The sequence below is a fragment of the Lampetra fluviatilis genome, chromosome 50, assembly GCF_964198595.1.
Source record: "Lampetra fluviatilis chromosome 50, kcLamFluv1.1, whole genome shotgun sequence".
In the NCBI taxonomy this organism is placed as follows: Eukaryota; Metazoa; Chordata; class Hyperoartia; order Petromyzontiformes; family Petromyzontidae; genus Lampetra; species Lampetra fluviatilis.
In genome coordinates this window covers 539,284-556,624 of record NC_136324.1, presented here as the reverse complement: position 1 = coordinate 556,624, position 17,341 = coordinate 539,284, and the positions used below count along the sequence as shown (strand labels likewise).

Genomic DNA, 17,341 nt, shown 5'->3' with positions numbered 1-17,341 from the left:
TCACATCAGTTTGCTTTGTGAAAATAAAGAAGACTATTTTTGTATTTTGTGATTGATCACTTTGTTTTCTGCTCATCAAGGGGCATCAAACGAGAGATTGTTTCGTCTATAAACTTAGATGATAATTTTAAAACTAACGACGCATGTATTCACCAGGTACGAAATGGAATGTCAGCAAATGGCAAGAGAAAGGGGCAGCCGTCAGAAACCACAGACCTACCTCCTCCAGGTGACAATGTTTTCAAAACTCCGCTCTATGATTATTTTTTCATATCAGTAAAAAAAAGTTGACCATTGCACATAGTTTGAATCTCAATAATGGGCAGCAAAAACACCTGGTTAATCAACTTAGCTTGGTAGCACTTGGTAGTTAATTTGTTTGACTGTCAGCATCTTCATTGCATTTGCCGTGCTTGTTTCTTTTTTTGTGAATGCATATTTTGCTTCAAAGTAATGGAGGATCCTTCTGCGGTGGACATGAGATTTTATCGGGACCTGCTGGATTCAATCCCGCCGGAGTGTGTGTCGGTGCCTCTGATGATCCATTGCATTCTGGAACAGGTATAATCTGCTGTAGCTCGTGTACAGGCCAGCAAGTAAGATATACACGTGTGCTTGTGCTTCAGACTCTAATATAAAACACGGTAATGCTTTGTTCTCTTGTTGTTTGTACAGTACCCTGATTATGTTTATAACATTGATAATTATTCAATGCTGATGACGTTGTAGTTTGCGCACCGTGCTCTGACTCCAACGACTTGGGTTTTATTCCCAACAATCATTCACGTGAGTGGCGAGTGATGTTTGAACCAGTCCTGGGCATCCATGCACGCATTCACTACCCCACATTGCCCAGCATGATGAAGTTTGGTCATGCAGCCCTATGACCGTCACAGCACAGGGAAGCCTTCATTCAGTAGTAGATAGAGACAGGGCTGTATATGATTAATGTAATTATATTAATTGATGATGCTGACTATATTGCAAATATTAACAGTGGTAATAGCTATGTTCTATTATTTGCTCTGGCGTGATGATGATGATGTTAGTAATTGAGGTGATGATGATGCTGATGTTTGATGACAGGTGGTGGCAACAGAGGAAGGTCGCCCCCCACCGAGCCAGCTGAGAGACCCTCCACGTGCTGATGGATTAAATCCCGATTTGGCAAAATCGCTATCAGCAGCTGTCAACCGTTTCCCCTTGTCCCCAGATGATAATGAGGTCAGGACCCTGTTTTACCAAACTTCCTACCCTTACCACCATTGACAAAAAACACGTGCAAAGAGTTACATGTTGTGTACATTACACCAGTATTAAGTTACACACAATTATACAGGAGTAACATTTTCATCTGCTATGATTAACAGTTGTATGTCTCTGTGTCAGCAATGCATTATGCAGCATTACAAGATACAAGTGTGCTGAAGGATTGTTTAGATGTAGTGAATTGTTTCTTAGTACCAAGTCAGGTAGGTGGGTGGTAACGGTGGTGACGTTCTTTGAACTCAGCGACCTGGCCATGGCCAAAATAAGTAGCAAGTGATGGTCTGCATATCTTTCAAATCAAGGGAAAAGCTATTGAGTTATTTTGCAAAAGAAGCACATGTGTTGTTTTTTAAACATGCTTGTGGTGTTTACAGTCACTGGCTGCCTTGTTTGGGACATCACTTCGCAGTCTGGGCCAGGAGCACATCAAACCAAAGATTCTTAGTTTCAACGATGAAATCATGAGCCGCACTCATCACCTTCAGGTATTTACATTTCATGTGCCATTAAAACATGGTTTAATATTATACACACAAATTCAGTCATTAGCAACCTAAACTGCAGCCTTCATACCACATACATGTCCATAAATATAATGTTTATATTGTGTTTCATTAATGTGTAAATTAGATAACATGCATATTGTATATGCATCATAATTAGTAGACTTCACAATCTTAATCATGACTTGAGCACAGCGACAAGTGTTTTGGAATGATTAAATATGTAATGATCCACTCCCCCAGTGATTCACTGACCTGTAACAATTTAGGGTCACTGTTCAATTCTTGTATTCATATTTTGTGGTGCTTAGGAGGCTCAGGGGTTGGAGCAATGAGCCAGTATTGTTGGGATTTTGGGTTTGAAAGTGGGAAATCACCTGTGGTTAAATTGTATTTTTAAGTGTGGCGAGTTATTGGTCTGAGCCTGGGTACCAATGGCTGTGTAAAAAAGCCGTCGTATACAATTATTTATTTTTCACTTAATATGGTTAAATTCTGGATCTGAGAATTAAAAATATTGTTTTGACTATAATGCAACAATTATCTCATAACAGCGTGTGTAGGAAATTATTTTAATTGCTCCATGTTTGGCAGGGCATTGACCAACACCGCCAATCCAGTGAGCTCAGCTCCATGCCCGATACATGCTGAAATCTGGCCATTGAATAGCTATGCAGTGCAATGTGTGTTTATGTGTGTGCCTGCAGGCTGCAGATGGGTTAGATGTGGCTCAAATTGAAAAGGACATGTTGAGGCGCCTCCCCGTGTGTGGAATACTCCTTGATCCCGGCCTCCATAAAGTGGACAACGCAACCAGGGTTCAGGCCCAGGAGTTGCTGCAGTACTGCTCCAGTTCACACGGTCTGAATTATGCCACAGTTGTTTGTACATTTTCCGCATGGTAAACTACCAATGACATTATTTATATCGCAGCATGAAAATATTAGCTCGCAAGTTTGGAAATTTTAAGTACGAATTCCAAATTATTGTACAAAAATACAAATAAAATCACAAAAAATCAAACTAATTTCATGAAGTTGTTTTTATTTCCATAATAGTTTTTTAAATATGTTATTACTCGTCAGCAAAATATTTGCACAAATACTGGCACGCATGCAACCTCTGACATGCATGAAAAATAATATTGCTAGTGCGTAAACGAGTGTCTACGTCTGTGCGTTTTCAGGCTGTGCAGGTCAAGTCGAACAGGCATCCACGCAGCACGCAGTGCGCCAGTTTGTCTTTGAGAACCTTGAACTGTCGTCCGTGGATGAGGCGGGGGAGCTTACCGTGGTCCACCAAGCAGACAATGTGTCCCTAGCATGGGACAACCCCTTGGATTTTGCCAAGAATGTCCAGCGACAAAATAGGGTAAAAGATGTGCATGGATCTTCAAGCGATGGAAACGCAGGTGATTGAAAGGGTGCATGGAATTGAACCCACAGGGAAGTGGGAATTAGGAATATGATTGTGTTATGGTCATCTCTGATTAAGGCCTGGGAATAAAATAATTGATTGCTTGTTAGTGGCCTCTTATAAAAATACGAATTATAATTTACTCAGGGATGCTTCCATTGTGTAAGCCACTTCATTGAGCTTACCTGGTTAAATATAAATAGTTAATCGTATTTGTGTAGGAAAAACTAGCGTGTGCAGAAAAAACCAATACATATGGGGGAAGAAGGCTGATATTGTACAAAATGTCACGACCATTCTTGATGTGTTATCATCTAAAGCTCTTGTTCTCCTGCAAGTGGATCCCTCTTGTATATAAAATCTACAAGAATGCACTATTGCTCCCAGAAAAATATAGTCTCTGAGTAAAAATATCTCCCCTCATGTTAGCTAAAAGAAACCTTAGCTGTATAAATTTTTTTATTTAAACAGTAAGTTACTGAGTGTAAATATTGGGGCTTGTTTAAGTGGGCACACAACCAATGACACAAGTAGGTTGATTCACATGTGCTTTAAAAGGAAATCATATTCTGCCAAATAGAAGTTCTTACAATCATTTATTTTCTTACATTTTCATTGTATTTATATAATATGGCCACATATTCAAGGCAATGATTTATGAAGTACAAATGGAAAAAAATCATCCCCGTTCAATAATCAATAACACAGAAGGACATAAAATGCAGAAATAACAAGAAAACATGCGTGAGAGAAAGGAGTGGAGTGTGAATCTGGGCTGTGGGCACCGGAGCCAGAGCCAGAGAGTATGATTACGTGTGTGGCCCTTGTAAATGTTATTTTAGTTTGTACTCTTCACTGCTGGTTTGTCTTGCAGCCATTGCTGATTCAGTATTATGTTATGTAGGCCCAGCATTATCACTTATTTATCTATTGAACTCAGGACTACCGCATGAGCATGGCTGCATGCATGGAAATAATGCCCCACGTTTTGCTAAAATAGCAGAGAATTGCTTAACAAATGGCTATCCTTTCACTGTGTCTTCACGGTCACAATGAACAAAACATATTATGTTTTCTTGCGTCCATAACAGATGTTTCAGCCTCGCATGTAGATGATCAAGAGACACACAAAGAGGACGACTTGGTAAGCCACTGGCTGCAATAATATGATTTACGATTAAGTTGTGCACAAGCATCCCATGTTTGCAAGTTACACGAGCACTTGTGAGAGTAGCACGTTCAAGCCATCAGGGAAACACTTGTAGCCCCATTGGGTTTAATTATACCACTGTAGCACCAGTCTGAGCTGGTCGTAGACCCCATTAAAATGCAATATATAGATCTTATCTACTATCCGATAAAACAAACTCTTACATGTATTGTGGTGAATAATGATAATGTAATTGGATAAACAATGTTTCAATCTTGTTTTGTGCCAGAGTTGGCGATGAAATTACTCAAATCAAAACCGTTTAATGGGCATGTGCATTTGTTAATTTTATTACCATTGATTTTCGCTCTTGCAATACAGTAAAGTAAAATCGTGTCCATATTTTGGAAATTATATGCAAATGAATGGAGTGGACTGAACAATATTGCACCGATTTATTCTTGCATCAAACCGTAACCCTGTTTCATGATAATTAAATCACTGTGGAAGTGAAGTAAATGACAAGTGTGTAGATTATTCTGTCGGAGTTGAAATGTAAAGTTGAATCCAGTGGCTTAGTGGATATATTCATATATATTTTTATCTCACAGAATGTGGAGATTGAGAAGCTTCAAGAGACACAGTTGCGGTGTCTGGATGATTGGAACTACACGGAGCGCTACGAACCTGATGTACTAATACAGGTGAATATTTGTAGTAATGCTATAAACACTGATTTCAGGTACCAGACTTTATGTACCATTACAATAATAAGAATAATGCAATTTATAATGCGCACAATATTTCACGGATATAAATGATAGAGACATTGAGGTATGGAGCCCAGCTCAGTGTCACTTGAAAGACAGGCGGTAATGGTAAGTCTTTAAGTGGCTCTTAGAAGGAGATGTAAGTTGAACGCTACTGTGAATGTGCAGCAGCGGGATGGTGTTCCTGACAGCGGAGACTGCAACAGAGAAACAATGTCTAGCAGTGACAGTCCTGGTCCTTGTTACACAGATGAGGTTGCGAGTCATGCTGCGTATAGCAGTGCAAGTTACCAAGCTTTGTCTATTTTGTATATGGTACAGTCAGTTATAATAATACAAATGATGCTTGCTGAGCACAGACGCAGAGGTTTGCAGCAAACAGCAGTATTGAAGGTGTAATTGATACAGTATAGTTAATTTATTGTGGAAAAATAAATGATGGGAGGGAATTCTACAGTTGAGCAGTGGAAGGAAGGAATAAAATCTGAATAAACACCATGAAAAAGTTTTCACATTTAGCACAATTTTGTTCAGAAAGGTCATTCAATGTCCTTTGGAAAGTGCTATATTTATAATTGAACTATACAAAACAATGATTGCATTTTCAATTGCTAGTATAATAGATGGATAGATCAGTGTGTGATGATTCGCATACGATGAACCTATCAAGTGGTTTCAATTCGTGGCCACAACTAAGAGTAGTGTGGTGAAGCTTGGTCAAACAAACCCCTATCACTTTATGCATGTACATTGAACCTCTTTCGCACCGTACGTAGCCAACCATGCTAATTGGAGGTGTGGGGGAAGGACAACAAACTAAACACAAAAAGCAGCTCTAAAGAAATTAGTTTTCAATCTCGATTTAAGAGTGCACAGTTCCAGTGGCTTCCTAATATTGGAAGGAAGAGCGTTCCAGACGGCCGCAGAAGCACATTTGAAAGCGCGCCAAGCAGTGACCATCTTTGTTCGATGCCCAGCCAAAAGCCACTGCGAGGATGATTGGAAAATGACATGGCATTGGGAAGTCTTCATCCAGCATAGATTGACAAACAGCCGTAACTTATTATGTATTTGTAGGTAACATATACTGTGTATATGAGTTTGTAGAAGAGTGACGTAGAGGCAGGCGCTCTGTGGTGTTTGCCGGCGTGTTTACATTTTGACACTGAGTGTTTGTGATGTTTGGGGCGGCGACATGGCCAAGTGGTTGAGTGTTTGCCACTCGATGTAGAGGTTTGTGGTTGAAGCCCAGCGGCCATCCTAATTAATACTGCAGGTCTATTAACCGTAAACAGGAGCCATCTGCTACAGTGGGCGTTAAAGATCCTGTGACGTTATAAAAAAAAAAACCTGGCTATCTGTGCCTGGATCATTTAAAATGACTCACAGATGTACTTGCTTTCTACAGTATTCCACGTTATTGCTTTCCGCGATTTTGGGTATCCTTGAATCGCATCTGGAACTCTACAAGACTGCATCGAGAGAAAAAGTGATGAGCTAAAGTGATGAGAGATGTCATTTTCATAATAATAGCAAGGTTGACTACATACGGTGCGAAAGAAGTTCAACATACATACGTAATTCATTAAAAAGATAGGTTTTCATAGGCCAATATCATTATCCACGAAATGTTCTATTCATAAGTATCTCCGGAACGTATCCCTTACGAATAACGAGGGAATACCGTATTTGATTGTGAAAACCAAATAGTAGCATGGCCCCCTGCTGGCAGATGAATGCCCATTTGCAGTCCAGTATTGCATACACGTGCTGCGTAGGGATGGTTGCCACTGGGGTTCCCTTCGATACACTACAGCAGGGTATTCCAATGGTTGAGATGTGTTGGTGAGGCATATAAGCACCCTCTAAATTAAACTTCCTATCATCTTTGCATGTGTGTGTCCATAGGCGTTGGTGGAGGCAAGTGAGAGGTACATCTGCGTGGATACCTACCGCTTGCATCTGGATGGATCTCTGCTTCTGTTCTTCCACAATCCAATGTCTGAGGAATTGCAGAGCCTGGAGTACTGGGACATTGCTCTCCACACCAACGTCAGCTTTAGGTGATTATCAACCATCTGTGTCAACCTAACCATTCATCTATTCCAAAATTCAGTGATATATTCACATACAATGTATATTAATGAATATATCGTCTCATTTGTTGAATAATGGCTGTAGTGTATCATTTATACAATCCGTTTTGCCTGCAAACAGACTTGGGCCACATTTAAATGAAACTCTCAGTCAATATTATTACGTTTACACGCGTGTTAGCTTCTACAATAAAATAATAAACACGTGTATATCGACTGCTAACAGCAACGTGCTGATGCACTCATCGGAGCTGTTATCAAAATTAATATAGCGATTTGTTCTAAGTGGACCTTCACTCGGTATTGATTCTAATAGGAGACATTGTATTTTAAGCACGATCACAGGTGCATTGCTAATTAATTGGTGCCATATAGCTCTTACGCTTCTTAGTATAGTCAGGAATTGATCAACGCCTTATAATGTTCATTGCAGATGAATATATTGGTGAGCCAGTGGGGATGGCTACAACAGTAGCTTGATAACTATCTGAATGCTGTGGAAAAAATGATGTGGTTCACGGTTTTAGTTTGGTGAATACAGTCACACTGTCGACTATTAATTTCCATTGACGCTCACTCACCACTAACAGGGACTACCTGGAGCACGTTGCTGAATTACTCACGGACTGGCTACGGGGCCAGGAGAACACAATGGGACCCATTGCTCCGAAGGCGAATGCCATGAGCCTCCCAGTTCCTGCCACTCCCACCGATAAGTCCAAACCTGGCAGCGGAAGGAAGAAGTCAAAGGAGAGGTCTCCAGCTCGAAGTGAGTGCATCAGAGGCTGAGACAACACGGCACCGCTTTTATGCAGGATCAGTGACCTGAAAAATGTCTCCATGAGACAGTAAATATGAATTATTTTCAACCCCTTGTCAATCCACTGCTGGATGAAGGATGAAGTCTGCCTCATGCAAAGTTTTTGTTTTGGGGGTTGTTGTGCCATACTTTACCACGGTGGTCATTGCAAGTTGGGGTACCCAGGATCAGTTTAGATATCACCACTGATTTTTGCTGTGGGTGGGAATTGAACTGCTCCACCCATTAAGTAGTCTTCTATCTACGTGATCTGTGTATGTTCTTATCAGGCAGAAAAGGCAGTGCAGCCGTGAAGGGTGATAAAGCAGAGGAGCCTCCACCCCCTCCCAAATACAGCAGCTCCTTTGTTCGCGAGGGCTCCTTAAAGGTACTGTGTGCACACTCCGATGAACATTTTTTTTTTTAGTGCACAGCAGTGAAATGAGGGTGACACTGGTATATCACTTGAGAATAATAAACAGGTCCCTGCGGGGTGGGCTGGTAGGAACGAATAACCAAAGAATATAAACATAATGTATTATTACACTTGTTTAGCCAGGAAAGCCTCACTGAGTGTAAAGGTTTTTGTAGGGTCCTGCCAAGTGTTTGCAGTAGGGGGCGATGTTGCTACACCTAATCGGACGATACGAAGGGAGAGTTTGAGGCCTAGTTCTAGGCTTTAGGCCTAGCTGTAGGCTTTAGGCCGCTGTGAGTTAATTTTTAATTTAAATGTTTTAATTAAAAGCTATCTCAGGGAATTATAAGGGAATGTTACACTTGTTTAGCCAGGAAAGCATCACTGAGTCTAAAGGTTTTTTAATTAAAAGCTATCTCAGGGAATTATAAGGGAATGTTACACTTGTTTAGCCAGGAAAGTGTCACTGAGTCTAAAGGTTTTTGTAGGGTCCTGCCAAGTGTTTGCAGTAGGGGGCGATGTTGCTACACCTAATCGGACATCGGACGGACGGACGGACGATATAATCTATTGTAGGCTGGTTCACTTCGTTCCTACCAGTATAATTCATACCCTATTGTATGTATGTACGTTGAACTTCTTTCGCACGGTATGTAGCCAACCATGCTGATTGGAGGTGCGATTGGTCAATCCACTCCTGTATGAAGGCCCGCCCGGGTTGTGTGACCATGCTTCACCATGCTTGTCAGTGTGGGTTGATGAAAGAGGGACCAGGACTCGTCAGACATCACTCACCCACTGATATTGTCTGTGGCGGGGAATCAAAGTTGTGTGACCGGGTTCACAGCATAGTGCACCAACTACCGCACCACCTCTCCTCCACAATTGAGAATATGTGGCTGAAATAAAATAACTTCATATGTATTTGATCACATGCTAAGATAATAAACTATATATTTTTTAACAAAAAAAAGATAATTGGCAAGTGCCAACCATTTGGGTCTACTAAGGCTGGATTACATTGAGTAGGCGCCTGGGGATGTTCATTTTTGGGGGTTCTTCTTTATATATTCAATTCCTTCCCTTCACACCACCCATACCTGATGCCCAACACTCCATTGTTATTACCTTGGTTATTTCACTTCTAGTTTTTAAATGTGCCGTACAAATTGCATTATAACCATTATAAAGCAGTATATATTTTTTTGAGGCCCCTCAAAAACCCAGGTATGTATCTTATTTTGTATTTATCTTATTTTGTATTTATCTTATTTTGTATGAATCTTATCTTGTATGTATCTTATCTTATATGTATGTTGAACTTCTTTCGGACCGTACGTAGCCAACCATGCTAATCGGAGAATAAATAAAGATTCTGATTCTGACCTGGATCAAGGACTTTAGTCCCTGCGTTCATTCGGCCCTCGAACCTGTGTGGGGGGGAAGGGTTCGTACGTTTGAAATACTGAGTGGTTCAACCGATTCCTGGACCTCACAAACGCATAGGCGTGGAAGGAGGAGCGCGAGAGGGCTCGTCAAGATGCCGAGGAGACGGAGAGGGTGAGGACGGCCAAGAAAGGCGGCGGTAAAAGGGACAAGTCGCCCGGCAAGGCGCGCAAGGACGACAAGTCGCCCGGCGGACGGCGCAGCTCGGCGAGGAGCAAGTCGGCGGCATCTTCTCCGCCGCGTTCCGCCTCCAAGCGCTCCCCCCGGCAGAAGGAGGCGGCGAAGAAGGAGGCGGCGCCACCCGCCGAGACCCCCCGGACGCCACCTGCTGGGACCCCACGCCCCGGGACGCCACCTGCCGCTCCTCGGCAGCGCTACCCGGTACGTGCCATGAGCGGAAACGGAGCAGTCGCTTTGGTTGATGGGAAGTCTTCAAAAGGTTCAGCATATGCCATGAAGGTTAATGCAGTTAAACAAATACAATTATTCACACGGAAGGATGTATTGTCAATGAAAGATACCTATAGTATATGGCATGTGTGAACATATTGATCCATGTAGAAATATTTTTGTATTTCCTTTCCATATTTAGTGACTGTTAATTGAGAAGGATGAGACAGCTGTTTGTGTTCAATATATAGCATCTTACATGTGTACAAATTTAGCACTGATGTATCCTTAAGTATGAAATGGTAAGATATACCCGGACATGTTATACATATTATATACAGTACATGTATCTGCTGCTGGACAAGGGCTCCATACATCGTGAGGGTGTGGGGGCTATTTGGCCATGGAAGCCTTACTGAGTCTTTCATTATTTTAGCAAAAGTGTGCTTGGCCAATTTGATTGATTAACATTAGGCATGTGGGAGGAAACTGGATTACATAGAGACATTTTATGCATTTAAGGGGACAATACTTCAAGGTCATAGATAGGGTCATGAATCCTTTTGCCTTCTGGACACCTCACATCCCAGTGGCTTTTAGAGTTTGACACTTGGTGTGATCCACCGCCTCTTATATCCAAAGTGCAAGATTATAGGCTTGCACCACCAGTGGCATATTTCTGTTAGAGAATGAATGGTGAAATTATACATTTCATTAAATGAACACATTACATATTCTTGTGATTAGTAGTGTATAACCAATAAGAATATTAGATTTATGTCCACTAATGGAAAATACGAGGCAAAACATCGTATTAGAAGATTTACATTAATATTTGCCACAGTATAATCGGACGATTCTAGACTTACAAATAAATTAATATATACAAAAGAAATTTATAAACATATAATTCCATTTATAAAATGCTTTTATTGAGGATTTCAAAGCACTGTACAAGGCAAAGCAGACACACGGCATATTAATTAATAACTCGGGAAACTAAGAAACGGCAAAATAATAAAATAAATTATAAAACCCATTTGCTGAATTAACTAAAAGTTGTATAAATGTAAGTGGATAAATGCATTTTAAGATGAGTTGTGTATTGTTTTTATTTATCTATTTATACAAACCACACTGGTAAATCAAGCTATTTGGTTATATTAAACTACTCTGTATTAATACACGTTAGTACTATAGGCACATGATGTAGCGACACAAAATAAAAGAAAGGAGACATTGCATTTGATGTCATTGTTTACTGTTCTTCTTCCACAGTCACTAAATCACGTGCATCCTAGCAGCATAATATACAACACCTGCAGCGCATAAGCTCACTATTCTGTGCCTGACTTCATTGATTTGACACATTTTTTATGTTTTTCTTTTATCAGTTGCTGGGCTATGACATGGATGGAAAATTGGTTCAGGTTTATGGCAAAACAATCAGCCTTTACCCAAGTGATGGAGGCATCATTCGTGTGGAGACCATGCAGTTCATACGAGGTGTGTGCACAGCACACTGGTGTGCGATGCAAGAAGGTTACTTAAAAAACATAATCAGTTACCGACTACCAATTACAATGGAAGCGAGGTATTGAATGTGTATTCAGTTTCATGCCTCTAGGAGAGGCATTTAACTGGTCTACTCGGAATTCCATTTTGAATTCCTACCGGGTGTTTATTCCAAAACGTAAACTCTTCTTATAAGTAATCCGATTTGGGTTCATTCCGACTTGTATTCTTTCACAATAAGCATGACATGTTTTGTCCTCATTAGTTCAATGACCATCTTCCCTCTTCCCATCTTTCGTGTCGTTAATTTATCCGGTTGTGCTTAAGCCGGCTTAGTCACAGCATGCCGTCTATTTATCATTGCTTGCCGTGCAAGCGCTATGAACTCTGGTGAACTTCGTGTGTATGCAGGCTGCACAAGCGTGCGTGTCTGTGTGCAGAAGGACGGCCACCGCTTTCTGGTTCACCGGCTAAACGCAGTGCTGGTAGCTGATGGCCACAAGGAGGCTTGCAGGGTAACACCGGAGGTGGTCACAGGAGGGCCTTGCAACAGCAAACACCAGAACCTGGAGAAAAAAGGTTTATGATATTTACATATTCATTGCAACACTTACAATTAAATAGTTGTAATCTTAAGGCACTTAAGATTTATAATGTGCAATGAGAGTAATTTGTGCTGAAGTTATCTTTAAATAAAGATATGAATCACAATAACTTGCTGATCTTGTCAAGGAGCATAAACCACCACACGAACTCCAGTCATCCTCGCAGCGGCTTTTGGCTCGCCATCAAACAAAGATGGTCACCGTATCGCGCACATTCAAATGCGCTTCTGCGGCCATCTCGAACGCTCTTCCTTCCGATTTCAGGAAGTCACTGGAGCGATGCACTTTTAAATCTAGATTGAAAAGGAATTTCTTTAGAACGGCTTTTTGTGTTTAGTTTGTTGTCTTTCCCCCGCACCTCCGATTAACACGGTTGGCTACGTACAGTGCGGAAAAAGTTCAACATCCATAAATATCTATAGTTTCTGTCTGACAATAAATTTGCATCTGCGTTCACAGGGTTTCCACATGGATGCGAAGGGAGTTTTGGCTCCTTCACTGCCACTTTTTCGGACGGAATTACCCTGTCTTTTAGCAGCCATGGCCCTGGTGGAAAGAGCCAAGCAAGTAAGTGAGGTACCTGAATGGGTTGTGAATATTTTAACCAAATCTGCTGAACAGTTTGTGTGCAATAATATTTGTTGTTGCCTCATTTAACTCAGCCAAAGAAGACCCCGGTTTGGTAGCTGCTCTGAGCATCCCTTCGGCAATGGCTCCAACTCCACTTCCCAGTGCCAATCCTACGTCCCCTCTGGCTGGTGTGGACAAACGCAGCAAGTCGCCCAAGTCGCCCAAGTCGCCCAAGTCAGCCAGGGCTGGTCGCAAGCGGACGGCATCCTCCCCAGCTCCGCCACAGCCTTGCGAGACGCCAGCTGTGGTGGACAAGGTTCTTACTGTAAATATTATTATAAATCTTGCTATAAATCAGCACCATAGTCATAGACACACAATTGCAGCAAACTTGTTTATGTCTCAATTCAAAGGGGGGGGGGGGGGCGGCTGTTGCCGGGTGGCATAGCTGTTAACATTGCATGGTGTAACGTGATGCTTTTGTTCAAACTGACCCTGCTGCTTAGTGGGCAAGTACAAAATATCAAACCTTCCTAAAAATGGCCAATTAACGCAACATTTTGTGGTTTCTAAACCACTCAGTGGTACCAAAATCAAACTGAATGCAACCAATAATGCCAGATCTTGGAAGCTAAGCAGGTAAAAGCCTGGTTATTACTCGGATGGGAAGCTGCCGAGACATACCTGATGCTGTAGTCTTGGGCTAAGTGGTAGCGAGGTGGAGGCTAGGAGATGGCAAGAGAGTTTGAATTGTTTCCTTACAGAGCTTTACATCTTACTCCTTCATATATATGGTTGTTCTTTCTGTACTTTGGTGTCCTTCAACATGTATTTCACTCTTCAATATCTATGGGACCTTTTCGCCAGTATCAAATGATGAAAAGAAGGATAGGCTTCAACCTTTCAGGCAATAACACAGGAGGTGTTGCGATGTTCAAACACCAAATAGCCACACCTATTTGCAAGGCATCAAGTCTTTATTAACGACACATGCTTATGGTGAAATATATAAACAAACGTGCTTTGATAATAATGAATTCATTGATTTTTAAACTGATTGGCCTATACCAGAGACAGCCTTCTTTGTGGACTTGCCTCACTCGTGTTAGACCACAGAACGCCAAAAGATGAACAGAACAAAAACAATGCGAATATCAAAGCATGAATAGCTCGGGTTGAGCAGTTATATCTATGAGACCTTTTGCAAAAGGTGTCTATTTGGTATTTGAGCATCGTAACATCTCCTGTGTTATTTCCAGAAACAGTAAAGCCTATTATTATTTTCATCAATCACTCTTTAAAATATAATTTCCCAACCTTCCCGTTGTAGGCTCCTCCTGAATAGTAATCTTGAAACTAATTGAAGCCTTTCATAAATAAAGCGTATAAAATATTTTGGTACCCATAAAAAATGAGAGTACAATCAACAGCCTCTCAATGACTAGAAGGGATGAATTGATCGTTGAATGTGAAATGTTTTTGTTGCAGAAACCGCCGGAGCAGGCTAAGCAAGAGCCACCACAAGTGGAGCGGGTCGAGGAAAAACCCTCCTCTCCATCCACGCTGGCTCTCAGCATGTCCTGTCCCAATGGGCTGTCCATGCACATATATACAGACACATCCATAGGTACCTAACCTTGAAGCTTAGGTGCCTAGGGGCTCCACAGTGGAGAGATGTTAAAAACCTCACCCGGTATACAGGAGGTCGTGTGTTCGATCCCCACCCTGATGTCTGTATATTTGGAGTTTTAATGTCTCTCTCTCCCCGTGGCCGCTTGGATTTTTCTCCGGGTCCTCCGGTTTTTTCTTCCACATTTAGAAGCATGTGCTTAGAGTATTTGGCTGCAATAAATATGCACGTAATAAGCCACTTTGTTGAGCTATCATTTGTGGCCAGGTTGCTTCTGAAAAAGAGCTATACCTGCTAAAATGAAAGTTTAGTAAACTGAGCTGGTGCAATTGAACCAGTGTGGTGCTTTCAACTGTGTTAGACCCAGCCAGGCACATGGTTGCATTTGCAACATCAACTTAACTCTATTATTTTGCATTAATTCAAATACTCACCAACTTCAGCAGCTTGATTAATTGCCTGACCCAATAGTTGAGTAACCCACATGGGCCTATGTAATTATTGTTCCAAGCCGTGTTTCTCGTTGAACTAATTTATTAAGTTTGTTTTATATTGTTTTGTGCAACGGAAATCTTTATTTAGCTAAATGTTAAGTCATTGTGTGTGCAACGCTTGTGATTTTAAAAGTAGCAGACACATCCTGAAGGATGCGGATAGCCTCATGGTTTATGAGATTTCAAAGTTTCAAGTTGACATTTTAAGCCAATAAACAGGTTTAACTGCTTTAAATGTCAAATTGTGAGGGTAATATATGGGACATGAGGCACTCTCAGTCACAATCGCACTTACACATTGCTAATTGTAATTGTAGACAAAACATTCATTGTTTAAAAATACATGTAAAAAGGTTATACAATTGAAAAGTTTTTAAGTACAATCACTCCAGGAAACCTGTGCATTTAGATTATCAGTATTTTTGTGAGCTTTTCATTTTAATCATCTGATTTATTGTCCAACTAATCTTGTAAATGGCTTTAACACAAGTAGCTTGAAGTTCATGTCATCATAGTGGTTCTGTGTTTTTTTAAAGCTTTCAATTGTAACCGGGTCTTAATTTCTTATTGAATATTTTCCGGGTCATTGGTTAACTTGAATAGACACGCGACTAATACCCACAGCCATATCAGGGTGTACATCAGAAGTGGTGTAACAAGGTGCAATCATATTTTCCAGGTTGCCGACCCAGACAGACCCGGCTGAAATTAAAGCCTTGATAGTAACTGATTTATTTTTCACCTAATCCAGTGATTGGATGCAACACAAGCAGCATGAAGTTTATGTCATCGCAAGGTTTTTTGCTGCTCGCACATGCAGGTGTCATCAGGGAGACGGGCGCTCGACTGCTGGTGCGGTTCAGTGGGGTCCTGGGAGCTGGCACTGCGCAGGGCGTCCCGTACGAGCTGTCTCGAGTCGTCACCAGCGACGGCGCCGTCGTCAGGAGCATCTCTGACGGCTCCACGCAGGTGGCACACGTTGCCTGCTACATCGGATCTCATCCCGTGTCTGGTGTCATTCATTGGCTTGCTGTTGTCTCTACATCTTGACTTAAAGCATTGCAGGAATTCATATTGTTTAGACATACAGTATATGTGCACGTTGTTGGTGCGAGTGTGTTATATTGGTGCAGTTGGGATCACAAGTGGTGCATCTACAAGTCACCTCACTCAGTTAACTAATAACACCTGGGTCTGTCCCGTGACCTTCGTGCAAGCCTTTGACACTTCATGTGGCCTCAAATTGCACCTAGCCTGGCACAAGTGCTGTTGTAATGTCACTGTCACATAGGGGGGGATACCGGCCATTCTTATGATCTGGGGTATGGCGGTGTAGTGGTTTGCGCACTGTACTACTATGCTTCGGCAACCTGATTTCGATCCCCAGCGATATGTAACATCCTTGCCAAATAGTACCTAGGTATGCCTTCGGTCAATGTGGCCTTAACGAGTGCATGGTGCAGGGTGTAAACATCAGCAGTTGGGTACAAAGGTGGCATGGTTCTGACCACACCACTCTCATACGTTGTGCTGGCAATGACAGATGCTGTCAAACAGCATTGGCCTGAACAGTCTATGTGGGGGATAGTTTGTATGTTGTAGTGATTTTAGTATTTTGATCTTTTTGTCCTTTCTGCTTGTATTTTGTTTACATACTTCCAGATCTCCCTTGTGTATCTCAATGGGCTTTTAACCTGTTTAGAGATCAATATTTTGAGTGTGTATTTTTTCAAATCCATTCAACCTGCATAATATCAATTCCATTTAAGCTTGACACTCAGCAGGGTTGCTTCCAGTTCATGGCTCTACATAATGCAATCTATTGTAATAGCAACTGTTATAATAATAGCACACTGTAATTATTCATATGCGCACATGTTTTTGATGAGTTTTAATGCTATATGTTTTACTAATGTACTGATTTAATTGCCAGGCCAATTTCATTTGAGCACTTTTGCTTTTCTGAGAAAACTGGTTAATCTGTAGCAAAGGGGCTCTTAAAAAGTCAAAGAATAAAAAATTTAATTTTGCACGTGTGTTTTGGACCCTGCCACTAGGTTATGTTTGCAGATGGATCAGTGAGCTTCAGCCCTGACTCAGGCCCAGTGGTCCCACCGCCCGTAGCAAAACCGGAGAAGCAGGAGCACCCCGACCAGACCCCGACGCCAGACATTGTGCCCAAGGACAGTGGTAACAAAAGAGGTGAGATATCTGTGCGCACATCACATGTCTGTCCACTTGTTGTCTAATAGCAACTTTTTACATGAAGTTAC

At 41.5% G+C, this 17,341-nt stretch overlaps 1 protein-coding gene across 1 annotated transcript in view; it reads left to right on the top strand.

Annotated features, from left to right (window-relative positions):
• The window catches only part of SPAG17 (sperm associated antigen 17), a 44,137-nt gene that overhangs the window by 9,324 nt on the left and 17,472 nt on the right, over nt 1-17,341 (top strand). Inside the window, exons 9-27 of the mRNA XM_078878171.1 lie at nt 157-229; nt 452-561; nt 1,087-1,224; nt 1,644-1,754; nt 2,480-2,633; nt 2,959-3,183; nt 4,280-4,332; nt 4,950-5,042; nt 7,017-7,171; nt 7,795-7,973; nt 8,294-8,391; nt 9,925-10,245; nt 11,649-11,760; nt 12,181-12,348; nt 12,834-12,941; nt 13,037-13,260; nt 14,433-14,571; nt 15,889-16,037; nt 17,126-17,270. Coding sequence (XP_078734297.1) covers nt 157-229; nt 452-561; nt 1,087-1,224; nt 1,644-1,754; nt 2,480-2,633; nt 2,959-3,183; nt 4,280-4,332; nt 4,950-5,042; nt 7,017-7,171; nt 7,795-7,973; nt 8,294-8,391; nt 9,925-10,245; nt 11,649-11,760; nt 12,181-12,348; nt 12,834-12,941; nt 13,037-13,260; nt 14,433-14,571; nt 15,889-16,037; nt 17,126-17,270 — 2,755 coding nt within the window. The remainder of the gene's footprint in view (nt 1-156; nt 230-451; nt 562-1,086; nt 1,225-1,643; nt 1,755-2,479; nt 2,634-2,958; nt 3,184-4,279; nt 4,333-4,949; nt 5,043-7,016; nt 7,172-7,794; nt 7,974-8,293; nt 8,392-9,924; nt 10,246-11,648; nt 11,761-12,180; nt 12,349-12,833; nt 12,942-13,036; nt 13,261-14,432; nt 14,572-15,888; nt 16,038-17,125; nt 17,271-17,341) is intronic.